The following is an 18617-nucleotide window of genomic DNA, read 5'->3' as shown; positions in this document are numbered from 1 at the left end:
TGCTTAGGAAAGATGTGAGAAAGTTTAAATAAGTCAAAAACCACAAATAATAAAAAATGAAAACCAATTGCAAATTATCTCAGAATATCCCTCTCTACATCATACTAAGGGGGTTATTTATCAAAGTCCGAATTTATATCAATATTTTCTGAAAAAAACTCCAACCAAATCCGCACAGGTTTATTTGGGCTTATTTACTAATACACTTTACTGAAAATATTGTTTGTGGGAAAAAAATCAAGAAAAAACAGATTTTTCCTGAATTTTTGGGATTTTTCATCCAATTTTCAATTTTTTTTTGGATTTTTCACCCGAAAACTCTGAATTTCACCCGAAAACTTCAGGGTATTGCGAAAAACCCATCGCACGTCAAAATATCATTGAGACTTCTCCCATTGACTTATATGCAACCTTGACAGGTCTGAGATGCCGGATTTTCAGATTCTGTCTTTTCCATCCTCTGGGTTTAATTCCGAAAAATGTGATTTGATTTTTCAATATTATAATAAAAAAATCACGAATTTTGGTGATTTTTGCATTCAGAGTTTAGTAAATAACCCCCTAACAGTTCATTTAAAGGCGAACAACCCCTTTCATGAGTTGCCTTAAATAGGAAGACTGAAAAAATTATTTAAAAATTAATTTTGAATTTTTGTGTACTTCGACTAGGGAACCGTCCAATTTGATTTGAATTTGAAAAAATTAGAATATCGCAATTTATCATGTACTGTCTCTATAAAAAACCGACTTCGACCATTCACCATCTCAAACCTGCCGAATTGCTGTTTTAGTCTATGGGGGACCTCCTAGAACCTATTTGGAGTCAATTGGTGGACTTTGAAAAATCAAATTTTTTTTTGGGGAGAAAATTAGAATTGAATTCGATCGAATGCGCTATTAATTCCATTTGTACGATTTGAATTCAGCCGAATTATTCAATTGAAAACTGACCTATTCGGTCAAAAAAAAGCTTCAACTTAATTTCGGTTGGTCTTTTTGAATTTTGAAGTTTTCCAAATTTGAAATTTGACCCTTGATAAATATGCCCCCCTAAAGTCTACTAGAAAATCATATAAACATTAAGGGGCATATTTATCAAGGGTCAAATTTCAAATTGAAAAAACTTGAAATTCGAAAAGACCAACCGAAATTAAGTAGAAGTTTTTTTGGGTCGAATAGCTCAGTTTTCGATCAAATAGGTTTCGGCTGAATTCAAATCGTACGAATCGAAGGAATAATGCATTTGATCCAATTCAATTAGAAGGTTTTTACCCCCAAAACTACTAGATTTTTCAGAATCCACCAATTAACTCTAGAGGTCCCCCATAGGCTAAAACAGCAATTCGGCAGGTTTTAGATGGCGAATGGTTGAAGTCCAATTTTTAAAGAGACAGTACATGATAAATTTCGATTTTCTAATTTTCAAATTTTTTCAAATTCGAATAGAATTTGGACTATTCCCTAGTTGAACTACACAAAAAATAGCTCAAAATTCGAAAATTCACCTCGACCTTTGATAAATCTGCCCCTAAATAAACCCAATAGGCTGGTTTTGCTTCCAATAAGGATTAATTATATCTTAGTTGGGATCAAGTACAAGTGACTGTTTTTAAATTATTTATTATTTTATTATATTTATTATTACACAGGAAACGGAAATTGTTTTGAAAATTTTGGATTATTTGCTTACAGTGAAGTCTATTGGAAACAGATTTCTGGATAACGGATTCCGTAACTGTATCTATTATGGATAATGGAATATATATAAATTGAATCGAGCTAAAGCAAGATTCTGTATGTGTAGTCGATACAAATTATGATTCAATTAAATTTCCATAAAATTTTCTAAAATTTATTTAGAATTTGAAAAATGTAAAAACATTCCTGAGTTGCATTCGGAGCTTCTGGGGTTTGTCTATCGCTGAGTTTCCAGAGTGTTTGGTTTATAGACGGGAATGTTTTCCTCTTGTAGGGCCGGGAATCCCTTGATCATATCGGACGCTTTCTCCGCTATCATTATGGTTGGGGCATTTAAGTTGCCACTGACAATACTGGGCATGATGGAGGCGTCTACTACCCTTAGGTTTTCCACCCCTATAACCTTCATGTGTGGATCCACCACAGATCTGCTGTCACTGGGTTGGCCCATTTTGCAGGTGCAGGAGGGGTGGTAGGCGGTGTCAGATTTCTGCCTGATGAAGGCATCGATTTCTTTATCCGACTGAATGTTTGGCCCCGGTAAAACTTCCGGCCCACGGAAATTGTCAAAGGCTTTTTGGGCAAAAATTTCTCTGGACAGTTTTACACATTTACGGAAATCTACAATGTCCTTTTCTGTAAAACAAAAATACGATAACAGAATTGTAATTTTCTGGGCTGTTCCTGCTGAATTGTGCTTAGTACAGGGAATACCTATGCTGCCATAGTTTTATGGGATCTCTCTGTACAGACTATGAGCAAATTTAGGGGCTGTTCCTGCTGAATTGTGCTTAGTACAGGGAATACCTATGCTGCCATAGTTTTATGGGATCTCTCTGTACAGACTATGAGCAAACTTAGGGGACTGTTCCTGCTGAATTGTGCTTAGTACAGGGAATACCTATGCTGCCATAGTTTTATGGGATCTCTCTGTACAGACTATGAGCAAACTTAGGGGACTGTTCCTGCTGAATTGTGCTTAGTACAGGGGAATACCTATGCTGCCATAGTTTTATGGGATCTCTCTGTACAGACTATGAGCAAACTTAGGGGTTGTTCCTGCTGAATTGTGTTTAGTACAGGGAATACCTATGACAACATAGTTTTATGGGATCTCTCTGTACAGACTATGAGCAAACTTAGGGACTGTTCCTGCTGAATTGTGCTTAGTACAGGGAATACCTATGCTGCCATAGTTTTATGGGATCTCTCTGTACAGACTATGAGCAAACTTAGGGGTTGTTCCTGCTGAATTGTGTTTAGTACAGGGAATACCTATGACAACATAGTTTTATGGGATCTCTCTGTACAGACTATGAGCAAACTTAGGGACTGTTCCTGCTGAATTGTGCTTAGTACAGGGAATACCTATGCTGCCATAGTTTTATGGGATCTCTCTGTACAGACTATGAGCAAACTCAGGGGCTGTTCCTGCTGAACCCACATCTGTATTTTTCTACCGTTCACCTGTTCTCTTGGCCCCAGCAGCAATTAGATCGCACATATCTTGACTAATGTGCTACAATATAAACTCACCAGTTGACAGATATTTGGGGTCTATAATGGGCGGGTCCGTTGGGTCAGAACTTTTGAGTTTCAGGCAACCCAGACTGGTGGCTCTCATGGTTCCAACATGAACCTAAAATGTAACGTAAGACGTGAGACGAGAGATGATTGTGATGACGTTTCCCCCTATTGTATCTGGGCGAGGGGTCCCTGTGGCCCCAGCAGTGACTCTGAGTAACCAATGAATTTACAGCACTGCTGCCCGGAGACTGATGCGAAGGGGAGAGTGAAATCAGTTAACCCCTTCATTACTGCATCACTGCACAGAAACAGGTACAAATGCCTTTGTATATAATGAATTATTGACATGCTGCTCACTGATTGGTTACAGTTAATTAGAGTGACACTAACGAGACAGCTCCCATTTATATTGTCACACAGAAGCTGAAATGATGGATTTGATTTGGATCCGAGTCTCCTGTCTCCGACATGTGGAACCTTCCATCTGATTAATCACAGTTTAACCCTTAGTGTCAGTAGGTCTGTCTGCTCATAACATTGGCCGATTAGTCCCAGGATTTAATACAGAATCTGTGGCTTCTCTGATACCGTTGCAGCCTGCAGCATGAATTCACTATTAGTCCTGTCCCTGTGCAGTTCCTATTGGTTGATAACAAGGGGGCGGGTATCCAAAGTTGCTTAAAGCTCCAATACCAGGGTGGTGCAAATGTTAGGGCACCCCCCCCCCCAAGGATTGTAATGACTGAGCCGATATCCCGGGGTGGTGCTCCTGTTATCAGAAAACTGCACCAGCCCTAATATTTGCCCCCCACCCTGCTTGTTTAAACATGTGATCACTGTGTTAACCCCACGTGGGAGAGACGCTGGGCTCTGAGTTCTGATCTTATGATCCAGTGACTCTGGTACCTGAAAAGCCTCCATCTTGGGATTAACCCTCCCGTGATCTATAACCTGCGAGGGCAGAAAATGGAACTGAATGTCGGGGTGCTCCACGCCGGGGCCACTTCGGATGAAGCCCCCGGATTCTAAATGGGACGTCGCTCCGTCGCCTAAAGAGGGAAACAGGGAGTTGTTAGTGACTGGGTCGGAATCACATTTTCCCATAATCTTTGTTTTTTCCCTGGAATGTGCCACAAGCACAAGCCGCACTGGGCCGATCTATTGTTGGCACTTTCTTTTGCACAAACAAGCCCCACATTTTGCACCGTTTAGCTCCATTGCAGGGTTGCCAGCTCCAATTTTCAAAACCATCGGCTACAAAACCAGCCCAATACTAGCCGTGAGGCACTTCAAAAGTAGCCAAAAAATAGCACAATATGTGCAGTGAAAATCTAAAAAATAAATCAATATATGTGAAAATTTGCCTTTTTCACATTTTTCCATAAAGCAAAATTGGACAGATTCGCCCGTCACTCGGGGTGTAACTACAGACGGGGGCCCAGGAGGTATAGGGGTCCCATAAGGCCTAATACATATACAATTTCAATAAATCTTAGTAAAACATCTCTAGACATTTTGGTGGGCAGCAGATTTTGCCCGAAAATTGTCTGAAATTAAGGAAAGTCAACGGAAATTGGGAGAGTGCTTAAGAGGGACGGGAGACTGGGGTACAGAGCCCAAAATCCAGTAACTCCTGACTTCTACACAAGTCCCATTGCATGCTGGGTATTGTAGTCTTATATTAAATTTGTCAGTTGGCAAAAACTACATTACCCAACATGCATTGGAAGACGCAGGCTTGGCACATTAGGGCAAGAAAAATCTTTGACTAGTTTTTTAAAGTAGAAACCAGCCAAAGGCCCAGGAATCAGTCAAAATCCATAACTTGGCTAGTTTGTACTTTCAAAACCGGCCTGGGCTTTAAATTAGTAGCCCAATTTGACTAAAAACCCGCCAACCTGGCAACCCTGCTCCATGTGGATATTGGGTCACAGTGAAACTCAGAAGGTTCCACCAACCTGTGAATCTCCAGAGCCATTCCAGGCCGATCCTTATCATGTTCATTGGTTTCTGGGCTTTGTACAAAGTGATGGGCCGGAGGCACTGCTGCTGGATATAGACTTCCAAGTGGTCCTGCAGGTTCTGCCCGACTCCTACAATAATAATAATAAACCCGTCAGTCACAACAGAAGTGATCTCACCCTTTCTATGTATTCACAGGTCTCCCCAGGCAGCAGAGCTGTATATGTCAGAGACAATACAGAGCAGAATATCAGGCACATAAAGGGTTAAATCCCCATGAAACTATTTCCCCTTATCGAGTCTAATGGAAACAATTGGATTGCTGAAATCAGAGGTTCTCAAAATATGGGATTGGTCACTATGGGGTCTGAACAATGGATAGGGCTTGGGGTGGGATTTGGACTTTATCCTTCAGTACGTTGAATACAATGAAGGTGATTTATATATCTGTAACCTCATTATGAGTTAAGGGGACCTGAGCAAATATTGGACCATAATGGGGAACCTGAACTTCTCTGCTGTAAATTCAATACACTTACCCATGAATGAAGGGAATGGTCTCACCTGGGAGATGAGCAACAACCGGGATTCCTAACTTTTTAAGATCATCTGCATTCCCAATGCCCGACAACATGAGGAGCTGGGGGGAGTTTATTGCCCCACCACTTAGCACAACTTCTTTTGTGGCATAAGCCTGGAAAATAAATGTTACATGTGGCATCAGAATGGGCTGAGCAGGAGTAGGACAAGATGGAGACAGTAGGGCAAGATGGAGACAGTAGGGCAAGATGGAGACAGTAGGACAAGATGGAGACAGTAGGGCAAGATGGAGACAGTAGGGCAAGATGGAGACAGTAGGACAAGATGGAGACAGTAGGACAAGATGGAGACAGTAGGGCAAGATAGAGACAGTAGGACAAGATGGAGACAGTAGGACAAGATGGAGACAGTAGGACAAGATGGAGACAGTAGGACAAGATAGAGACAGTAGGACAAGATGGAGACAGTAGGACAAGATGGAGACAGTAGGGCAAGATAGAGACAGTAGGACAAGATGGAGACGGTAGGGCAAGATAGAGACAGTAGGACAAGATGGAGACAGTAGGGCAAGATAGAGACAGTAGGACAAGATGGAGACGGTAGGGCAAGATAGAGACGGTAGGACAAGATGGAGACAGTAGGGCAAGATGGAGACAGTAGGACAAGATGGAGACGGTAGGGCAAGATGGAGACGGTAGGGCAAGATGGAGACAGTCGGACAAGTTGGAAACGGTAGGGCAAGATGGAGACAGTAAGACAAGATGGAGACAGTAGGGCAAGATGGAGACGGTAGGGCAAGATGGAGACGGTAGGGCAAGATGGAGACGGTAGGGCAAGATGGAGACGGTAGGGCAAGATGGAGACGGTAGGGCAAGATGGAGACAGTAGGGCAAGATGAAGACAGAACAAGATGGAGACAGTAGGACAAGATGGAGACAGAACAAGATGGAGACAGTAGGGCAAGATGGAGAGAGAAGAGTGTTTGTATGTTCAAATTTGCAGAACAGTAGAGTAGAGACTATCCCTCCCTCTAATAAAGAAAAGATTTTGGAAAACTCAATAAAAATGTTGAAAAAAAAAACAACCAGACAAACCATCCCATATTTTACACTTGATTTTTTATTTCTTTGGAATGAATTCAGGGGGCAGGAAACTTGCAAAGTATTTGCTCCACATCAAATGACTGAGACTCTGCACCGCTGGGCGCTGGAAGGTCTCTCTTATTTCAATCAGCAGAAATTGTGTTGGAAGGTCACTAGAGCATTTTGATTGGTCACTCATTAACCCGTGCAATGTTGATTGCAGTTTATCATTTTATTTTCCAATTGTACAAAAGTATTGACCTTGTTCTGCTCTGTCGAGGCAATGACATTACTGGGTCAGGAGTCACATTCAGTTAAGGAGGGGGGTAAATGACTCACTAATTTCCTCCCCTGAAGTCCAGTAGGTGAATATGTAACCTCCTCCTGTTAAAGGTCTCAGCGTCTGAGGTTGGACAAAATCATGTTAAAGGGAATACAAAACCCAATACATAACACTTCTAATGAGAAAAAAATGCATGTATTGATCAATTTCAATGGTTTATAGTTTTGTGTAGATGTCATTGTGTCTGTAGCAGGTCAGTGTTTCATGTTTGTTCAGAAGTCTGGTAATAAACTGGATTCATCTACATTGTATCAACAGTCAAAACCATCAGTGCAGAGAAGAGAATGCGTCAGACAGACACAATGACAGTCATACAGAACTATAAACCCAGTGAGAATGAGGAATGAATGGATATTGGGAAGTTGTATCAGGAGTCAGAAGCAGCAGTGCAGAGAAAGGGACAGACACAATGACAGTTACACAGAACTATAAACCCAGTGAGAATGAGGAATGAATGGATATTGGGAAGTTGTATCAGGAGTCAGAGGCAGCAGTGCAGAGAAAGGGACAGACACAATGACAGTTACACAGAACTATAAACCCAGTGAGAATGAGGAATGAATGGATATTGGGAAGTTGTATCAGGAGTCAGAAGCAGCAGTGCAGAGAAGAGAAAGGGACAGACACAATGACAGTTACACAGAACTATAAACCCAGTGAGAATGAGGAATGAATGGCTATTGGGAAGTTGTATCAGGAGTCAGAGGCAGCAGTGCAGAGAAAGGGACAGACAATGACAGTTATAAAGAACTATAAACCCAGTGAGAATGAGGAATGAATGGATATTGGGAAGTTGTATCAGGAGTCAGAGGCAGCAGTGCAGAGAAAGGGACAGACACAATGACAGTTACACAGAACTATAAACCCAGTGAGAATGAGGAATGAATGGCTATTGGGAAGTTGTATCAGGAGTCAGAGGCAGCAGTGCAGAGAAAGGGACAGACAATGACAGTTACACAGAACTATAAACCCAGTGAGAATGAGGAATGAATGGATATTGGGAAGTTGTATCAGGAGTCAGAAGCAGCAGTGCAGAGAAGAGAAAGGGACAGACACAATGACAGTTACACAGAACTATAAACCCAGTGAGAATGAGGAATGAATGGATATAGGGAAGTTGTATCAGGAGTCAGAAACAGCAGTGCAGAGAAGAGAAAGGGGCAGACAGACACATGGATATTGGGAAGTTGTGCTGAACTACATTTTCTGTCACCAAACATAATTGTCGTTTGGCATTTTAAATAGAGAAGTAACAGTTTTCTTACCCTTTTTCTCTGTCCACGCTGGAGATACTCAATTCCTACTGCCCTCTGTCCTTCAAAGAGAATCTTGGTCACCAGTGATTTTGCCTGAATGGACACATTGGGCTGGGACATCACTGGGTGCAGGTAGGCACTGGCCGTGCTCCATCTCTGACCTTGACAAGAAGGTTCTTGTTAAATGAAGCTCAGAGCAGAGACAAGAGTTTGAGTGTTACCTAAACACAGGTCCATTCCTGGGGTATCTCTTACCTACCTTTGTATATGGTCAAGTCCATCCACCCAAGCCCTTCTTGCTGGTACCCGTTCATGTCTTCTGTAAATGGATATCCAGCCTCCTGACCAGCTTGAATAAAGGTCTGGTGAAGAACATTATTGGTTTTCCCTCTTGAGACATGCAAAGGTCCAGTTCCTCCCCTGTAGGTATCAGGACCTAGCTCATGTGTTTGGGCCTTCTTGAAATAAGGCAAGCAATAGCTATAATCCCACCCAGTGGCCCCTTCCCTGCTCCATCGGTTATAGTCTTCGGCATGGCCCCGGACATACACCATGGCATTTAGAGAAGATGATCCTCCAAACACCCTTCCCCTGGGCCAGTACATCACCCTGTTGTCCATGTGTTTCTGGGGTTCGGTGTGATAGAACCAGTTGTATTTGTCGTCACAGAGGTTATACATGAGGGCTGCCGGCATGTGGATCTTCCATGTCAGTCTTTTGCTTCTAAGCAGTAGGTCCTTGGGGCCCGCTTCCAACACAAGCACAGAGTCTTCTGGAGTTTCAGAGAGGCGGTTGGTCAAGACACATCCAGCAGAACCGGCCCCAACAATGATGTAACTATAAGAATTGGTTCTCCCTGAACCTTGTGTGGAGACCCCATGTGCCTGAGATGGTTGTACCCCAAAGGCCCTAAGCACCGACTGTAATACCTTTATACTATGTGAATTTTTGCGGGACCGTGGCAATCTCCCCACAGCATGTATGGAGCAGTTATTAATGGCATTAAACAAGTGAGCCATTGGGTCTGGAGGATCCAAAACTTATTGATAGGAGAATCACAAATCTAAAATCAATGAAGAATAAAATGAAGTGCAAATGGATCATCCTGTCTCATTTCCATCTTGCCCTACTATCTCCATCATCTCCTACTGCCTCCATCTTGCCCTACTGTCACCATCTTGTCCTACTGCCTCCATCTTGCCCTACTGTCTACATCTTGCCCTACTGTCTCCATCTTGCCCTACTGTCTCCATCTTGCCCTACTGTCTACATCTTGTCTTACTATCTCCATCTTGCCCTACTGTCTCCATCTTGTCCTACTGTCTCCATCATCTCCTACTGCCTCCATCTTGCCCTACTGTCTTCATCTTGCCCTACTGTCTCCATCTTGCCCTACTGTCTACATCTTGCCCTACTGTCTCCATCTTGCCCTACTGTCTCCATCTTGCCCTACTGTCTACATCTTGTCTTACTATCTCCATCTTGCCCTACTGTCTCCATCTTGTCCTACTTTCGCCATCTTGTTCTACTGTCGCCATCTTGCCGTATTGTCTTCATCTTGCCCTACTTTCTTCATCTATGCCCTACTGTCTCCATCTTGTCCCACTGTCTCCATCTTGCCCTCTTGTCTCCATCTTGTCCTACTGTCTCCATCTTATCCTACTGTCTCCATCTTATCCTACTGTCTCCATCTTATCCTACTGTCTCCATCTTGTCCTACTGTCTCCATCTTGTCCTACTGTCTCCATCTTTTCCTACTGTCTCCATCTTTTCCTACTGTCTCCATCTTGTCCTACTGTCATCATCTTGTGCCGCTGTCTCATGAAGACCGTAAGATAAGATGGAGACAGTAGGGCAAAATGAAGACAGTAGGACAAGATGGAGATAGTAGGACAACATGAAGACAGTAGGATTAGATAAGAGACAGTAGGGCAAGACCGAGACAGTAGGGCAATATGGAGACAGTAGGGCAAGATGAAGACAATAGGGCAAGATGGAGACAGTAGGACAAGATGGAGACAGTAGGACAAGATGGAGACAGTAGGACAACATGAAGACAGTAGGATAAGATAGAGACAGTAGGACAAGATGGAGACAGTAGGGCAAGATGGAGACAGTAGGGCAAGATAAAGACAATAGGGCAAGACTATCACACCCATCCTATGTACAACTGTATTTAGACCAATATATCAGAGCTGCTCAGATGAAACACAACACCAGTACAAAGGTGAATAGGTTTCCATTAGAACTTGGCTACCTCCCCTGCTCTGTCACAATCAGTATCATATTCTGAGGCACATGGGGACAGGGTGACACTCACCCCCCCCCTCCCCCATCTCGTGCAACAGGTTCTCTCCGATTCCGGAGTATCTGGAGCCCATTAGTTACACTTCTTAGTGCCAGTTGCTAGAACAATCTGGTGTCATTTACATACAACTGGGCTGTGCCACCTGCAGATCTCTGGCTTTTTGTACTTCTACTCCCAACTCACCAACTTGCCTTACTATTCACACTGTCCCATTGCTACACTGGCTGCTTTGTACATACAGGAGCTGTTACAGTACAGGACAAGTAAGTACAGGGGCAGCTGGCAGTTGTGGGAGTAAGTTGTTACATTTTATCACAGCGTTACATTCCTGTGTGAAGTCAGAATCTCCTTACCGTATGTATGGACCCAGGCCCCTGGGTTGCACATGATTCTCAGGGCTGCAGGGAGTAGATTATTGAGAAAGAGTCACTTACTGCAGTGTATCCAGCTGTATGTGCAACTCCCGGGGGCAGGGTCAGACCTTAAAGGGAACTCCAACTGCCAGCCTGTGTAATGTAGAAGGTCAGAAGCACTTGTCACTTTAATAGAAATGTGAAGCTGAATATAATCCGCTGGCCCTGCTCCAATGAATTCAACGGCAAGTTCATCTTTCTGATGGGTTTCAGTAAATCTAATTGTAGTTAGTTATATTTTTTGTTCTGCAGCCATCAGGCCTGGGAGCTGGAGGGTCATTAAATGGACATAAATTTGTTAACTATTTCCAAATGTTTTAATCGTATATTTAAGCTCAAATGGTGACCAGTCGCCTGATTTTTAAAGAAAGAATAACTGCGGGTTGGTTACTATGGGTTACATTCTTTTCCATAACCCTTTCACTTTTGGTCCATCAAAATTTTTTTAATATTTTACAGATAGCTTTTCCTAATTATATGCAATTGTGATGCCAGTGTGACAGGACTCACACTGTAGTAGTAAAGAAGACTTTGCACAAATTGGCAGTTGCTGACACACAACATGGTACTGGCAGATGGAGCCTCCTATACACAACTTTCCTGAATGTATTTGATTCCATACCGATCTATTACTCTATTTCATTTACAGTTTGGGTGACAGTTTCTAGTCTAGTTTACTATGTGTCTGATTTGAGGCATTCCAAGATAAAACCAATAAAAGCAATTGGATTAGTTATGGGGAAAGACTGGATAAGCTGGCTATACTGGAGAAGACAAATACCCCCCAAACAATGTAGGTCTCTATAAAAATATATTGCATAAAACAGCTCATATGTAAAACCCTGCTTCATGTAAACAGACCATTTTCATAATAATACACTTTTCTAGTAGTATGTGCCATTGGGTAATCATAAATAGAAAACTGCCATTTTAAAAAATAAGGGCCGCCCCCTGGGATCGTAGGATTCACTGTGCACACAAACAAACCAAACAGACTATACTTCTTAGGTCACATGAGCCAATTAACAGACAGAGTTCTGTCTTCTGCTTCCACACTTCTTCCTGTTACAGTTAGAGCTGCAGTATTTCTGGTCAGGTGATCTCTTCCTGTTAGAGCTGCAGTATTTCTGTTCAGGTGATCTCTTCCTGTTAGAGCTGCAGTATTTCTTTTCAGATGATCTCTGAGGCAGCACACAGACCATCATGAAATCATGTAAGAGATGTAATAGATGGCAAGAGATGTAAAAGGGCAATATTTACTTAAATATATATTCCAGTTTGGTAAGATTATTTAATATGTCACTTAATATGATGTAAACTATCTGTTGCTTAAGTATTCATTTTGGGATATAGTTTTCCTTTAAGGGGGATATGATCACTATATATAAATATATAAGGGGATATGATCACTATATATAAATATATAAGGGGATATGATCATTATATATAAATATATAAGGGGATATGATCACTATATATAAATATATAAGGGGGATATGATCACTATATATAAATATATAAGGGGGATATGATCACTATATATAAATATATAAGGGGGATATGATCACTATATATAAATATATAAGGGGGATATGATCACTATATATAAATATATAAGGGCGATATGATCACTATATATAAATATATAAGGGGATATGATCACTATATATAAATATATAAGGGGGATATGATCACTATATATAAATATATAAGGGGATATGATCACTATATATAAATATATAAGGGTATATGATCACTATATATAAATATATAAGGGGATATGATCACTATATATAAATATATAAGGGGGATATGATCACTGTATATAAATATATAAGGGGATATGATCACTATATATAAATATATAAGGGGGATATGATCATTATATATAAATATATAAGAGGGATATGATCACTATATATAAATATATATGGGGGATATGATCACTATATATAAATATATAAGGGGGATATGATCACTATATATAAATATATAAGGAGATATGATCACTATATATAAATATATAAGGGATAGTAATGAAATAGAGAAAGTACAGAGAAGAGCGACTAAGCTGATAAAGGGAATGGAAGGGATCAGTTATGGGGAAAGACAAGTTGGGATTGGTTACACTGGAGAAGAGACAGTTAAGAGGGGATATGATCACTATACAGTATATAAATAAATAAGGGAATCTGATCACTATATATAAATATATAAGGGGGATATGATCACTATATATAAATATATAAGGGGATATGATCACTATATATAAATATATAAGGGGGATATGATCACTATATATAAATATATAAGGGGATATGATCACTATATATAAATATATAAGGGGGATATGATCACTATATATAAATATATAAGGGAATCTGATCACTATATATAAATATATAAGGGGGATATGATCACTATACATAAATACATAAGGGACATTAATGAAATAGAGAAAGTACAGAGAAGAGTGACTAAGCTGATAAAGGGAATGGAAGGGATCAGTTATGGGGAAAGACAAGTTGGGATTGGTTACACTGGGGAAGAGGTTTGCTATTGCACATAATGATGTAACCATCCCACTCTCCCTATGGATAGTTCCTGGGCTTCCAAAGTCCATTTGGAATAAGCTATAAGATATAATACACAGCAGCTTTGTATTTGTAATAAGAACCACTGGGGTTCCTCCTTATGTAAAATAATGGCAACTGAATATTCCAATGGATTTTTTTTCCCTTTTGATTCAGTTTACATCCATTGGCTTAGTTAACTGTTTGTTTATCATTTATTTTTATGTATTTTCTCCATTCAATGTTATTGTTCTTTGAAAAGTAGCATAATATTGTATTAATGTTATATGTTTTCCTAGTCTGCATGGTATTAGCCGTCATGTTGATTTTTCCTGTTAAAATCAATAAAGTATTTTAAACATAAGAACCACTGGGTTTTATTGTATATTTTTGTATTTTAGCAGAAACATAAGGACTAAACTAAGAAAAGACACAAAGAGGAAAAAAAATGTAGACAAAAAATAGACTGACGGAATGACACCGTATTTTGCCTTTATCTAAATCAGTTCTATTCTCTGTGCAGCTAATGGGGGTGAGAATAGTCAGAGTTAAATATTAACTGAAGTCCAAAGATTAATCTGTTCTGTGAATCTCCCTCCGACTCTCACAGTCTGGTGTACCCACATATTATATAAAGCATGTAATCAGTGACTGTTACCCCAATGTTTCTATATATCTGTAACCTTGTTATGAGCTAAGGGGGCCCAGTCTGAAGGTCAGTTAGGGGGGGATTTGGGGTGAGTGTTTATTTGTACCCTGGGTACCCCTGGAACTATAGCAGGGTGACACCCCAATGTTTCTATATATCTGTAACCTTGTTATGAGCTAAGGGGGCCCAGTCTGAAGGTCAGTTAGGGGGAGATTTGGGGTGAGTGCTTATTTGTACCCTGGTACCCCTGGAACTATAGCAGGGTGACACCCCAATGTTTCTATATATCTGTAACCTTATGAGCTAAGGGGACCCAGTCTGAAGGTCAGTTAGGGGGAGATTTGGGGCGAGTGCTTATTTGTACCCTGGGTACCCCTGAAACTATAGCAGGGTGACACCCCAATGTTTCTATATATCTGTAACCTTGTTATGAGCTAAGGGGGCCCAGTCTGAAGGTCAGTTAGGGGAGATTTGGGGTGAGTGCTTATTTGTACCCTGGGTACCCCTGGAACTATAGCAGGGTGACACCCCAATGTTTCTATATATCTGTAACCTTGTTATGAGCTAAGGGGGCCCAGTCTGAAGGTCAGTTAGGGGGAGATTTGGGGCGAGTGCTTATTTGTACCCTGGGTACCCCTGGAACTATAGCAGGGTGACACCCCAATGTTTCTATATATCTGTAACCTTGTTATGAGCTAAGGGGGCCCAGTCTGAAGGTCAGTTAGGGGGAGATTTGGGGCGAGTGCTTATTTGTACCCTGGGTACCCCTGGAACTATAGCAGGGTGACACCCCAATGTTTCTATATATCTGTAACTTTGTTATGAGCTAAGGGGGCCCAGTCTGAAGGCCAGTTAGGGGGAGATTTGGGGTGAGTGCTTATTTGAACTCTGGGTACCCCTGGAACTATAGCAGGGTGACACCCCAATGTTTCTATATATCTGTAACCTTGTTATGAGCTAAGGGGGCCCAGCTTGAAGGCCAGTTAGGGGGAGATTTGGGGTGAGTGTTTATTTGTACCCTGGGTACCCCTGGAACTATAGCAGGGTGACACCCCAATGTTTCTATATATCTGTAACCTTGTTATGAGCTAAGGGGACCAAGTCTGAAGGTCAGTTAGGGGGAGATTTGGGGTGAGTGCTTATTTGTACCCTGGGTACCCCTGGAACTATAGCAGGGTGACACCCCAATGTTTCTATATATCTGTAACCTTGTTGTGAGCTAAGGGGACCCAGCCTGAAGGCCAGTTAGGGGAGAAAAACTGTTGACTGCTACCCCCCCAAATAAACCAAGGATTGGATTCCTTGCAGGATTTAAATAGCAGAAGGAAATGTTAGAAAGTGAGGTGCTTATGAGAGTCCAGAAATAGCTGCACTGGCTCTTATTACTGACGCTCACCCTACTCTAATGAGAAACAAACTTCTTAAAAAGAGACACTGCAGTAGTTAGAGTTGCTAAGGTCCTTATTACGCTAGTAACCATGAATTCATTTGAATAAGATACTGGAATATGAATAAGAGAGGCCTGAACAGTAATACAAATACCAATACATTTGATTCCTTACATTTCATTTGTGTTTAGATGGGGTCAGTGACCCACATTTGAAAGCTGGAAAGACTCAGAAGAAAAAAATATTAATATTATAATATTATAAAAATAAAAAAAAATGAAGGCCAATGAAAAAGTTGCTTAGAATAGGTTATTCTCTAACATACTGAAAGTTAACTTTAACATGTGTTTAACAGCACATCCAAAATACAGAGTAAAAATTTCAAATGGAAACCAGCAGATGTGGAAACTAATATTTTTTGTACAACAGCGGATGATAAACATGTACAGGGGTAAGAGAGAGTGAATGGCGTCACCAGACAAAAGCAGCGTGTTACCGTAACATGCGGACCCAAAACCTCTGCCATTCCCTCTGATAGACCCACAGCTCCTGGGTGGCGTCCAGACAGGCCAACAACACCCCTCCTCTCCATGAGGCCCGGGTCCATATTCTGCAGAGAAATAGAAATGGGACAATGGGAAGTCAGGGTTGGGTCAAGTGACTGGCATGCCATCCTCTAAAAATCCCGGAAAACTGGGATGAAAGACCTAAAAAAGGTCAAATGTACTGAACTGTTTATGGTTTAAATGTTCAGGTTATAGTCATTTGTATGAAAGCTGGCCAATCAGGAAGCAGCACAGGGAAAGAGTGTAACTATGTTCAGTGTAACTATGTGAAAGCTCATGAAAATGCTGTGGGCGGCTTGATCCAACCAAATCTGCCCTTAAAGCATTAATGACAAGACTGAAGCTCGTTGTAAATGTAATTAGATGCTAAATTTAACTGTTAGCAGTAGGGATACACCAAATCCACTATTTTGGATTCGGCCGAAACCCCGAATCCTTTGCGAAAGATTTGGCCAAATACCGAATCCTAATTTGCATATGCAAATTTGGAGTGGGAAGGGGAAAACATTTTTTTACTTCCTTGTTTTGTGACAAAAAGTCACACGATTTCTCTCCCCATATTCGGTTGGGCCTGGGAGAAGGATTCGGCCGAATCCGAATCCTGCTTAAAAAGGCTGAATCCCAAACTGAATCCTGGATTCGGTGCATCCCAAGTTAGGAGAGACTGAAGATAAAGGAGGCAGGAGATAAAAAGCCACAGAGATTGGCACAAAAATATGGGACCTTCCGCCTCACCCCAGATCCACTCAACATACGCCTGGATCACATGGATCTATCCTGCTCAAACGCAGATCTGCGCAATATACAGGTATGGGATCCGCTATCTAGAAACCCATTATCAGGAAGCTCCTAATTATAAGAAGGCAGTCTCCCACTGACTTTAATCAAATAACTAAAATTTGTAAAAATGTTTCCTTTTTCTGTGTAATAATAAAACAGTAGCTTGTACTTGATCCCAACTAAGATATAATTAATCCTTATTGGAGGTAAAACCAGCCTATTGGCTTTATTTCATGTTTACATGATTTTAAACAATCCATAATGTTGCACATCTTACATGGAGAACAAAACAGGCAGGTAGTGATGTGGGTGTGGTTATTACCGTCGGCCTAGTGATCACTTCTAAATTTCCGGCGACTCTCCGAAACGAGGGGGGCATTTTGCTGAGAATGCGATGCTACAGAACCTGCTGGGCTCTATGGAACATTAATCCCCCTCCTACCACCAGGTCAGAGCTGTACATCTTCTTCTTGGTGTCGTTGGAGGCTGCAAAGGAACAGGGAAAGGTTACAGCTCTGCCAAAATGCTGCACTGTGGGTTCTCACTGTATAATCAGGGTACAGAGTTCAACATACACACTTAAGGGTTACTTGGTCAGGATTGAGGGTGTTGATACTTTACTGTGCGCCACATCACAAAGATACCCTAATCCCCCATGGGTAACAGATCCCTACAGTATTACCATGTACCACACCCTTAAAAACAGCTTTCTCATTGGCTTGTTCTCTCATTACCCATAATGCACTTTTCCTATTATTCTCACAGAGGGGAGGTGCATATTACTAGGTCTGTGGGGCACCACATCAGATGGGCAAACAGACTGGCTTTGGGCAAGGACTTCCGGTCAGCTGCTGCTTTAGCCGCCTGTACATAAGCGAATATAGCAATGTATTTCTATAGATGCCCCCCCCAGATCTGGGCAGATTGTTACAGGTGCAGTTATGAGTCTGATAAGAAGAAATATTAGTATAAATATTTATACATTATTATATATAGCATGGAGTCCATTAGAGATGCGAGTGGGCACAGGTTACACAGGTAGAGGCAGTGCCTGTTCCTGTTTGCTCTGTGTTGCCTGCAGGTAATGTTCATCATGTGGATCCTCTGGGTGGCCGTGTGATCGGTGCTTCATGAAGATCATTTTCTGCTCCACAATCCCAAACATAGCCGGAGAACAAAGACACTGCCAGAGTCACCCCCATTATGGCCGCCGTCTCATCTCTGTTCCATCCTGCCCCTTTAATTTACCTGCAGCTTCTCATCCCCAAGTCTCAGCTGATAGAGCAAGGCCAGAAACGCAGGGTGTCAAACCTGAAATCCGTGGTCATGAAATATCCTGCATTAAGTCAATCAATGTTTTAGGCAAAATTTTGGCTCTGAACGTCAAGAGAGTCACACTGGGCCCCCAACTCCAACTGGTTTCTGCACACAAGGGGACACAATGGCACCAACACTAAAGCCACCAATGAAAATGAGAATTATACTTATAGAGGTGGTTCACCTTTAAGTTAACTTTTAGTATGTTATAGAAT

General features: G+C 41.4%; 1 protein-coding gene across 1 annotated transcript; it reads right to left on the bottom strand.

Annotated features, from left to right (window-relative positions):
• Positions 1-1838: 1838 nt before the first annotated feature.
• chdh.L (choline dehydrogenase L homeolog) lies at positions 1839-11174 on the bottom strand. Its single transcript, XM_018240390.2, has 8 exons — positions 11070-11174; positions 8668-9471; positions 8418-8569; positions 5752-5881; positions 5184-5318; positions 4132-4274; positions 3235-3337; positions 1839-2334 (listed from the first exon to the last, which is right to left on the bottom strand). The coding sequence occupies exons 2-8, from the start codon at positions 9425-9427 to the stop codon at positions 1916-1918; spliced, it is 1842 nt and encodes a 613-aa protein (XP_018095879.1). The 5' UTR covers positions 9428-9471; positions 11070-11174; the 3' UTR covers positions 1839-1915.
• Between the last annotated feature and the right edge of the window lie 7443 nt (positions 11175-18617).

This window comes from Xenopus laevis, chromosome 4L, assembly GCF_017654675.1.
Source record: "Xenopus laevis strain J_2021 chromosome 4L, Xenopus_laevis_v10.1, whole genome shotgun sequence".
Classification (NCBI taxonomy): Eukaryota; Metazoa; Chordata; class Amphibia; order Anura; family Pipidae; genus Xenopus; species Xenopus laevis.
The sequence above is the reverse complement of the archived record's forward strand: the minus strand, read 5'-3'. Positions and strand labels throughout refer to the sequence as shown.